Source organism: Mus caroli, chromosome 11 (genome assembly GCF_900094665.2).
Source record: "Mus caroli chromosome 11, CAROLI_EIJ_v1.1, whole genome shotgun sequence".
Taxonomy (NCBI): Eukaryota; Metazoa; Chordata; class Mammalia; order Rodentia; family Muridae; genus Mus; species Mus caroli.
The window spans coordinates 103406965-103418322 of NC_034580.1; the positions used below are offsets into that span (position 1 = coordinate 103406965).

Sequence of the window (11358 nt, forward strand, 5' to 3'; positions counted from 1 at the left end):
AGACAGGGTTTCTCTGTATAGCCCTGGCTGTCCTGGCACTCACTTTGTAGACCAGGCTGGCCTCAAACTCAGAAATCCGCCTGCCTCTGCCTCCCGAGTACTGGGATTAAAGGCATGCGCCAGCACTCCCGGCTTTAGGTATTTTTTTAAATGTAGGAGTGATCTGTCTGTATATATACCCGCATGTGAGAATAGAGCATCAGATCCCTTTATAGATGTTCATGAGCCACAACATGGTTGCTGGGAATTGAACTTAGGACCTTTGAAAGGGCAGCCAATGTTCTTAACAACTGAGCAATCTCACTAGCCCAGTCATGTGACTTATTAAAATGAGTCAAAAATCTATATGGCCCAAGACATTGTAGATATGAGGAAATTTATAGATAGATAGATAGATAGATAGATAGATACATGGATGGATGGATGGATGGATATTTTGGTGGACTTGCAACATGGCCCAGTGGGTTATTAGATGTTTCCTCCCAAGCCAGACAGCTTTCCATTGATCGCTGGGACTCACAGGTTCTCTGATTTTAATTCCATGTGTACTTTGTTAGCATTCATGCATGAATACACATGCAAAAAAATGTGTGTGAATAAAGAAAAAGATAATGAAGTATTTCAAAAGTTGATGTTACTGGAAATTCAAGTTTGGGGCTGGGTGAGGAAGGGTTACTGCATAGCATGAATGTTTATTTCTCAGACTCTTTAGAGGTTAAACTTAGATTTTTGGTGTTTGATTTATTAAAAATTAATCTGGGGCTGGTGAGATGGCTCAGCAGTTAAGAGCACTGACTGCTCTTCCAGAGGTCCTGAGTTCAAATCCCACAACCACATGGTGGCTCACAACCATCCTTAATGAGATTTAAAGACAGCTACAGTGTACTTACATATAATAAATCTTATAAATAAATATAAAAAACATATAAATAAAATCTTTAAAAAAAATCTACTAGGCCAGGCGTGGTGGTACATGCCTTTAATCCCAGCACTTGGGAGGCAGAGGCAGGAGGATTTCTGAGTTTGAGTCCAGCCTGGTCTACAAAGTGAATTCCAGGCCAGCCAGGGCTATACAGAGAAACCCTGTCTCGAAAAAAACAAACAAAACAAAAAAAAGAGAGAGAGAGAGAGAGAAGAGGCTAGTAAATTGTTAGTAAGATGAAATTGGAGAGAAGGGTTAAAAATAGAATAGATAGTCTTTTGTGGCTCATGCTAGCTTCATACTGCAGGCCCTGCTTCAGCCAGCTTCCTGAGTACTAGAGATGCAAGCATGCTCCTTACCTGGCCTCAGATAGTTTTTAAAATTGTATTTAATATAAATTGGGCTGGTGTGTGTCTTAGTGACCATGGACATGCTTAGAGACGATGCAGATCTGAGTTCAGGCCACAGCATCCAGAACAAAAGATGAATCTGGTTTTGAACCTTAGAAGTAGAGATTTTGAGCCCTGCATATCCTTGTTGCAAATCTTTTAAAGCCACTTTCTGTTTTCTGTGCCATTAATAAAGCTTGTAGTCCTGTTACTTGGGTCTTTTTGCTGTGTTGTGGGTTGTAGTGGGTTTTGCGGGGCAGGGGTTTACGTTATTTTACTTTATTTATATATGTTGGGAGTTGATATCCACAGGGCCCAGAAATGAGCATTGAATCCCTGGAGCTGAGATTGCAGGAATTTGTGAGCCACCAGATGTGGGTGCTAGGATCCAAGTTGCAGTCCTGGTACAGCAGTGGACTGAGCTGGTGAGCTGTGTCTCCAGCCCTGGAGAATGTGTTTAAAAGATACTTGTTGCCGGGCGTGGTGGCGCACGCCTTTAATCCCAGCACTCGGGAGGCAGAGGCAGGCGGATTTCTGAGTTCGAGGCCAGCCTGGTCTACAAAGTGAGCTCCAGGACAGACAGAGCTATAAAGAGAAACCCTGTCTCGAAAAAACCAAAAAAAAAAAAAAAAAGATACTTGTTTTTGCATTCTCGTTCTAAGTGTGAAGTGAGAGATGTCTCACAGTGTGTGTGTGTGTGTGTGTGTGTGATGAATTGTGCCGTATGATGAAGCTGTTAGACCTAATAGTGTAACTCTGCCCTTTAAATGTTAACACGTTTCTGCAAGTGTTTTAATACCATCACTTTTTCTTTATAGATTTATGTTGAAATTGAGCGTGCTCGGCTGACTAAAACCTTAGCAACTATTAAAGAGCAAAATGGCGATGTGAAAGAGGCTGCCTCCATCCTTCAAGAGTTACAGGTAAGATGTTTAGGGACAACTGAATGCTGACTTGTTAGTATTCCCCGTGGAAGTAGATTATTTTGACACCTCACTGCTTGTACTTGCTACGTTAACAGGAGGGAGCATGTACACAGCACGGTGTGTTCTTGGAGCCCGGAAAACTGACTTAGCCTGCTAAACAAAGTTTGGAGAAATACTAGCATCAAAAGATTGACCTTAGTTTTTGTAGAATTATTTTTTGAACATTTGTGTTCTGTTTAGATTTTGAGGTTTTTTTGTTTTTTTTAGTTCTTTGGTTGGTTGGTTTTGGTTTTTTGAGACAAGGTTTCTCTGTATAACCCTGGCTGACCTGGAATTCATACAGATCCACCTGCCTCTGCCTCCCGAGTACTGAGATTAAGACATGCACCACCACACCTGGCCTCTGTTTAGAATTCAAATAAGTAAATGCATTATTTGCTGCTTTTAAATTATTGGCTTTATTCTTAGTGAATCGTTGATTAAAGGTAAATTTCTAGACCAAAATGGTTTGACAAAGAAAAATTGCCAGAGTTGGGACTCTAAGAACTCAGTAATAATTGTTTCCCTTGTCTGCAGAACCCTGGGTTTAATGCTGTAGTCACCAGGACACTCTAAAAGCACAAACTTACAGAATGGATCTGTGTGTTTTCCCTTTACATAGCTAAGCATTCTGAGAAAAGCCAGGGATGTCACCGGGAAATAGTACATTTTCTGTGCTCAAAGTGTCAAGTCATGATAGTGACCTCACAGTGCCTGGACCCCATCAGAGGCTGGCCACTAGGCTAACTAAATAGGTTACTCTGACATTCCGTCAAGTTCCTTTTCGACTTGGGTTAAGGAAGGAAAGAAATGACTTTATTCAGAGGGTCTAGTGCCCTGCATTGTCTTCATTCTCTGATTGTTTGTTTGTTTGTTTGTTTGTTGTTTTGTGTTTTTCGAGACAGGGTTTCTCTGTGTAGCCCTGGCTGTCCTGGAACTCACTCTGTAGACCAGGCTGGCCTTGAACTTAGAAATCTGCTTGCCTCTGCCTCCCAAGTGCTGGGATTAAAAGCATGCACCNCCACGCCTGACCTTTTTTTTTTTTTTTTTTTTTTTAAGATTTATTTATTATTATATGTAAGTACACTGTATCTGTCTTTAGACACACCAGAAGAGGGCATCAGATCTCTTTAGGATCTGCCTGCCTCTGCCTCCCGAGTGCTGAGATTAAAGGCATGCACCACCACGCCCGGCTTAGTCATTCCTTATTCCTGCACAAACATCATGAACAAGAAACAAGTTGGGGAGAAAGGGTTTATTCAGCTTACATTTTCCACATTGCTGTTCATCACCAAAGGAAATCAGGATTGGAACTCACACAGGGCAGGAAGCAGGACCTGACGCAGAGGCCATGGAGGGATGTTACTTACTGGCTTGCTCGGTTTGCTTGCTTATAGAACCCAAGACTACCAACCCCAGGAATGGCACCACCTACAATGGGCCCTCCCCCCTTGATCACTAATTGAAAAAATGCCTTATGGTTTGGTCTCATGGAGGCATTTCCTCACCTGAAGCTCCTTTCTCTGTGATAACTCCAGCTTGTGTCAAGTTGACACACAAAACCAGCCAGTATAACATGTATATATACGTGTTTAGATGTGTGCGTGTGTGAGTGTGGCTTTGGATTTTTGAGACAGGGTTTTTCTCTGTAGCCCTGACTGTCCTGGAATTCACTCCATAGGCTGTCCTCAAAATCAGGGAGCTCTACCTGCCCCTGTCTCTCAAGTGCTAAGACACACACATGTAAAATAGATAAACACACATGTGTGTGACTCATATGCATATGCCCTCATGTGTAAGAGAAAGGTGTGTCTCTACACACAGGGGCCCATGGAGACTAGATGAGGGTATTGAATCTCCTGGAGCTGGGGTTTGAAGGGGTTGTGAGGCGCCTGACACGGTGCTGGGTACAGAAGAACTGGGTTCTGTGGAAGAGCAGCAAGCACTTGTATTGCTGACCGACATCTTTAGCCCCATAACTTACTTTTTGTATACTCGCCAACACTATACAAATACAAAGAATTAATACTGTGATCTGACTGACTGTTTCAGTATCCGTTGAGTAATTTAAGCTTACGTGAGGAATTGCTCTGCTAGGTGGAAACCTATGGGTCCATGGAGAAGAAGGAGCGAGTGGAATTCATTCTGGAGCAGATGAGACTCTGCCTAGCTGTGAAGGATTATATTCGCACACAGATCATTAGCAAGAAAATTAATACCAAATTCTTCCAAGAAGAAAACACAGAGGTGAGCATGTCTCTGCACAGCCTGGTCACAGTCGGGGGGGGGGGGGGTTGGCTGGAAACCTCAAGCCCAACTTACTTTGTGAACCTTTTTCAGAACTTGAAGTTGAAGTACTATAACTTAATGATTCAGCTGGATCAGCACGAGGGGTCCTATCTGTCCATCTGCAAGCACTACAGAGCCATCTATGACACTCCCTGCATTCAGGCAGAAAGTGACAAGTGGCAGCAGGTAAGGAGACATGTGGTGACAGAAGGCTAGGGCAGCCTCAGGGCAGGGTGCAGCTCAGTCTAGAACCCTCACCTGGCTGGCACTGGGCCCTCAGTATGATTCCTAGCATGAGGAAGAAAAGGGGGAAGATGACTTGGCATTTTTGCCTGTTTTTATATCACTGTAACTGCCATAATGATGCACTCCATGGTGCTGCTTTCTGTTCATTCTGCCTGGCTAAATGGGACTATTTTGCAAGACAAAAATCTGATTAACATGCTGAGTAGGTTACAGATATCAATAACTTTGGGAACTTATTCTATTTTTGTTTAAAAGGCTCTTTTTTCCCATTGTTGTTTTGTTTTGAGTCAGTCTCATATATCCCAGGCTAGCCTCAAATTCTGTATTCAAAGCTAGCCTTCAACTCCAGGTGGTTTTACTTTTCTCCCACTCCTGGAACTAAAAGTATATGCCACCAGAGCTGCTATCAAAACTGCTTTAAGGACTGGACAGATGGCTCAGTGTTTAAGAGCACTGACTGCTCTTCTAGAGGTCCTGAGTTCAATTACCAGCAACCATGTGGTAGCTCAAAACTATCTGTAATGGAGTCCAGTCCCCTCTTCTGGTGTGTCTGAAGACAGATACAGTATATTCACATACTATCAACCAACCTATCATCAATCAATCTTTTTTTTTTTTTTTTAAAGAGTATTTATTTTATATATAAGTACACTGCAGCTGTCTTCAGACACTCCAGAAGAGGGCGCCAGATCTCGTTACAGATGGTTGTGAGCCACCATGTGGTTGCTGGGATTTAAACTCTGGACCTTCGGAAGAGCAGTCGGGTGCTCTTACCCACTGAGCCATCTCACCAGCCCCAATCAATCTTAAAAACAAAACAAAAACAAAAAATTTGCTTTAAAAGATGAGAGGATCACAGCAAGTTTGGGCCAACCCATTGTGCACAGTGAGTTCTGTGCCAGCCACAGCTACATATTGAGGCCCTGCTTTAAAAAGTAAAGAAGAAAGGACACGTGTGGCTATGTGCAGTTTAAGCTCACTAACAGCAAGGATTGTCCTTGATATATTTGCCCCCCAAAATTGTTTGCTTGCTTGTTTGTTTATGGGTTTGGATTTTGTTTTTTTTTTTCTGTGTATTCCTGTCCTGGAACTCAGTCTGTAGACCAGGTTGACCTCAAATTCAGAGATCCACCTGCCTCTGCCTCCTGAGTGCTAGGATTAAGGAAAACAAAGTCTAAAACTTGCTATGTAGAGCAGGCTGACCTAAAACTCATAGGTTCCCCTGCCTCTGCCTTCAAGTACTAGGATTAAGGCACATGCCTGCCCCCTTCTATGACTATTTGAGTTAAAATAAAACATACAACTATTTCACTCTTTTACTTTTTACTTAGTCCATTGTATTTCCAGTTACAAATGTGCTACTGTTTACAACTTCCTTAGGCTCTGAAAAGTGTTGTTCTCTATGTTATCCTGGCTCCTTTTGACAACGAGCAGTCAGATTTGGTTCACCGGATAAGTAGTGACAAGAAGCTGGAAGAAATTCCCAAATACAAGTAAGTGCACCTGTCTGTCACAGTGGAAATCCACTCCAGATCGCTCCTTTCACCTGTGCCCGTGCCTACTTCCTGATTGGAGTGGAGAAGAAGTCACTGTGACAAAGTCGAGTTAGTGCTGCCACAGACATTGACATAGTGCGTTAGAGCTTGCCTGATGCTCAGCTCCTCCTGAGAACACTGGGAGTTCTGTCAGATGTTGCTTAGCAAAAGCCGCCAATAATAATAATCTGTTGTCAGCGGGTTTATCACCAGTGCCCGGACACCATGTTCTTCTTCAGGAGCCTGTCCATCTGAAGTGTGTCAACCTTCACAACAAACACGTTTCTTCCCAAGTGACTGACTTTTGTTTTAATAGTTGTTTTTCTTCCTGTTTGACGCTTATAGCTGTTTCAGACTGGCAGGGACAGTAAGGAGAACATTTTTGATAGAGGGGAATCTCTTCAAATTGTAGGAAATGACAGTAATTGACCAGAGTCAAGCTTGTTATGCTCTACTAAGTAAGAGTGGCAAGAGTTTGATTTGTTTGTTTGCTTGATTTTAATTTGTTGTTGATTAAGCTGAGACTCTCTGACGTGAAATGCTTGACATGAGATGTTTTTCACATTTTGAAATCTTTGCATGTACACAGTAACCATGTTGTGTTGGGCTGGGGCCCAAGCCTGAAGTTGATGCGTGTTTCATCTATACCTTATAGTCAGAAGATAATCTCACGCAATATTGTTACTTTCAGATGAGCCATCAGGAGGTAGAGGTGTGGTTCTCTCCCCATGTTCTAGTTCTGAACCATGATGCTTCCAGTGAGAACTCATTGCCTTACACTCGGTCACAAGTTTAACATTCAAACCCATGAAGTCCTGTGGACTTTTCCACTGTGGCATCATGTCGCACAGGCCACAAGCTGCATAGTGAGCAAAGGTGCATAAGCCTGGCAGCCTCGGCCACTCAGAACCCACGAGGTGGGACGAGAACCAACTCTCACAAATTGTCTGTGCACCCACACACATGCACGCACGCACACGTCAGTTTCCGGTTAGGAAGCACTTTGTATCTGGGGCTTGGGGTTGGCCACAGTGACCTTGCTGGGTGGATCTCGGACACTAGTTGCATTCACAGGGCTCTGCTGAAGCTTTTTACCACCATGGAGCTGATGCGCTGGTCCACTCTTGTTGAGGACTATGGGGTGGAGCTGCGAAAAGGCTCCCCGGAGACCCCAGCAACTGACGTTTTCAGCTCTACAGAAGAAGGGGAAAAGAGGTGGAAAGACTTGAAGAACAGAGTCGTGGAGCACGTAAGAACCGGGCAGTCTGCTGGCTCACACTGTACCTCTCAGATTGTCTCTTAAAACTAAGAGTGGGTGATTTGAGCATAAGCTACTTCCCTTTTCTGGTGAAGGGGGCATGGGGACAAGCTCGCTCTCGTTATGAAGCTCTGAAAAGCCTGCAATTCACTATGTGGGCCAGGCTGGCCCTGCACTGCCTCTGCTGCCTCTGCCCCCAGGTACTGGGATTACAAGGGCAAGCCACAGCTGAAAACCGTTTTGTTGTCAATAATTTTATATGTTTGCCTGCGTGGGTACTAAGTGCATGCAGTGCCTGTGAAGGCCAGAGAGGGCATCAGACCCTGTACTTTTAATTCATTCGTTCTGTCTGTTTTTCTCTCTCTCTCTCTCTCTCACACACACACACACACACAGACACACCTACCTTCGTGCACTTGGGCACTTTCTCAATAAATAAATGAATGAGACTGTCTCAATAAATAAAGAAATGACCAGTCAATAAAATACTAAGTTCAAAAGGGACTGGATTAAAGAGGTTGCTTAGTGGTTAAGAGCACTGGCTGCTCTTCCAGAAGACCCAGGTTCAGTTCATAACACCTATGTGGCAGCTCACTAATGTCTGTCAGTAACTCCAGTTTCAGGGGATCTGACACCCTCGCACAAACAAAACACCACTGAACATGAAAATAAAATACTAAGTTCACAAATAACTGCAAAAGCCAGTCTTTATACCTCAGGGGTTAGTTTTTCTTTTGAGATTTAAACCCAGCTTCTTTCTAATGGAGCTACAGAGAAGCACAGTCCTGCATCTGTGGTGCATATGTGAATGCTACAGAACTGACAGCTGTTTTGTGTGTCCCCTGACAGAACATCAGAATTATGGCCAAGTACTACACTCGGATAACAATGAAAAGGATGGCACAACTTCTGGATCTCTCTGTGGATGTAAGTTTTGAGTGTGCTGTCATGGTATGTCATGTTGTGTGTCAGTGGCCTTGTGAAAAGGGTGTGAGAAAATTGTTTCACTAACTGTCGGTTTGTGTGCTCAGACAGAAGGTCTCACGTCAGACTGGCTTCCTCTAACTTCCTGTATTCTCTCTCCATCTTCCCACTTCTATCTCCCAAGTGCTCCCCTTGGCTTTTATTATTTAAATTTAAAATTTAGATAATTTAAAAAGTCCCAAGCTATCTTGAATATTCCCCCAAGCCAAAATTAGTAAGTTTATAGTTACATTAATATTGTTTGTGCTAACTAGACCTTCACTGAACGTTCTGAGGGTCTAATTCCCAGTAACCCCAAGACTACATTTGCATTGATTGGTTTAAGTTCATAGTGTATATGATAAAAATGTTGGAAGAACCATAGAAACATGCTGTGTCTCTGTGTGTTGTCAGTGACAGTACACAAAGATGTGGGAGGTAGCACTGCCTGTAATCCTAGGGAACAGGGGGATCTTATATTGAATGCCCCCGTCCCATAGTTAGTTTAAAGCCAATCTAGTATACATGAGACCCTGCTCTCTTTTCTTTCTTTCTTTCTTTTTTTTTTTTTTTTTTCTCCAGACAGTTTCTCTGTGTAGCCCTAGCTGTCCTGAAATTCACTCTGTAGACCAGGCTGGCCTTGAACTCAGAAATCTGCCTGCCTCTGTCTCCCAAGTGGTGTAATTAAAGGTATGCGCCACCACTGCCCAGCTGGGACCCTGCTTTCAGAAAACAGGTCCTGAGTTCAAATCCCAGCAACCACATGGTGGCTCACAACCATCCGTAATGAGATCTAATGCCCTCTTCTGTTGTGTCTGAAGGCAGCTATAATGTACTTATATATAATAATAAATAAATCTTTGGGCCAGAGGTCCTGAGTTCAATTCCCAGCAACCACATGATGGCTTACAACGATTGCTACAGCTACAGTGTACTCATATACTTACTTAACTAATTAATTAATTAATTGATTAATTTTTAAACGATTTCTTTAAAAAAAATGAATGTAGGAGTTGATAGCCATTTCTGTCATGGCAAGAAACTGCTGTAACAGTTCATCTGAAAGAATCACCACACATCCGAGTTGAATGGCTTCCCTCTTGATTAGCTGGTTAGTTCTTGTAGAAGAGGACACACCAGAGTAGCATGATTTATCTGTGGCCTTGTAGTTGCCTAGTGACAAAGCATGTGTTCCCTACCCAGCATTTCTGGAAACAGCCATACCATAATGCCTTTAAGAGGTAACTGGGTTAGGAATTCTGCTCAGTGGCAAGTGCATGCCTAGCCTGTGCAGCTAGAGTTAGACCCCCAGCACTGCAGAGAAGAAAGGAGGGAGGAGTATAAAAATGAGGGAGCAGTTCATGCCGCTAGCCCTGTTTCTCAGTGCCACCAGGGGTCTAAATCTATAGGGTTACACTTAGACTCAGACCTGGTTATGGAGACACGCAGATGTTGTGTTGGTTGGTTTCCTTGTTAACTCTGCATTTACAGTCGGTGCAGAAAGGAACCATGTTCCCGTTGTCTGAATATGTAGCCCAGGGTCCCACCAAGTCCTGGTCTTGCCTGCACCTCCTCTGTGCTGGGAGCTGTCACAGCACTTGACAGGAGACGCATTAGTTGATCATCCAGTGTTGTATCTTCATCATCATGGTCAGCGGTTGGCAAGGAGTTGTCAGTGCTTCAGCTTGTGTATTCATGGGTAGAGAATTTTAGAATGTTTAGTTATCCATCTTAATCCAATCTGTCTGTCTCTCACAGGAGTCAGAGGCTTTCCTCTCGAATCTAGTCGTGAACAAGACCATCTTTGCTAAAGTAGACAGGTTGGCTGGAGTCATCAACTTCCAGAGACCCAAGGATCCGAATAACTTATTAAATGACTGGTCCCAGAAACTGAACTCGCTCATGTCCCTGGTTAACAAAACGACACACCTCATAGCCAAAGAGGAGATGATACATAATCTACAATGAGGCTCTGGGTGCTTTTAGAAGACACAAAATTGGAGGTCATTAAAAAACAAAGACTGTTTTCATGGTGTATATGTTGTTTTTTTCTTACTCTCGACCTTTTTTTCTAAAATTTTAAGATAGTAAATGTGTTTAAGCCCCCTCTGCCTTTCCTGCTCTCTGATTTCATGATAACTGCAAAACATTTTTTCAGTCTGAAGACAGAAAGGTTTGTGTCTCGGCTTCCCTTGAGTGTGTTCATACTATTTGTTTTTATTCACCTGACAGCCATGTGACAGTAGTAAAACAGGACATGTGTAGCTCCTGAAGTTGCCAGGGTGGCGATTAACAAGTGTTTATAAATGATTGTGTCATAAAGCTATTGATGACTTACAGAATAAAACAACAAAAAAAAACATAGACCATGCAAGGATCTTGTGCGTGGAGTTTGCTTTGTGTTTTGACACTGACAGGAAGGCTCTGGCCTGAATGCATTTGGAATGCTCTCATGGAATATGAGCGTTCTTTCTCTCACATTGCACTGTGCAGTGGAGGACAGTTGGGATTGAGCACTGGGCTTTGTACAACGCTAAGCAAGCCCTAAACCAGCTCAGCTACACCTGCAACCCCATAAGCAAACTTCAGTTACAGTAGTTTGATGATGTTGGGCCCCTTGCTCTTCTCTGACGTCCTGTTTGTTTTGAGGTGGTCTTCCGTAGCCTCGGCTGACCTGAAGTTTGCTGTGTTGTGGAGCCTCCCCTTTCCAGAAGCTAGGCTTCAGGTGTGCACTCCCAAGCCCAGTTTAGCTGGTAGTTAACTAAGTCAGATGATGTTGTTACAAGCTGCT

The 11358-nt window shown here is 43.3% G+C and overlaps 1 protein-coding gene across 1 annotated transcript in view; it reads left to right on the plus strand.

The window, feature by feature from the left end:
- Psmd12 (proteasome 26S subunit, non-ATPase 12) overlaps positions 1–10936 on the plus strand; it is an 18587-nt gene extending 7651 nt beyond the window's left edge. The window contains exons 5-11 of the mRNA XM_021177463.2: positions 2130–2234; positions 4374–4523; positions 4617–4751; positions 6192–6304; positions 7421–7595; positions 8454–8531; positions 10326–10936. Of these exons, the coding sequence (XP_021033122.1) occupies positions 2130–2234; positions 4374–4523; positions 4617–4751; positions 6192–6304; positions 7421–7595; positions 8454–8531; positions 10326–10535 (966 nt within the window). The 3' untranslated portion in view covers positions 10536–10936. The remainder of the gene's footprint in view (positions 1–2129; positions 2235–4373; positions 4524–4616; positions 4752–6191; positions 6305–7420; positions 7596–8453; positions 8532–10325) is intronic.
- Positions 10937–11358: the final 422 nt, after the last annotated feature.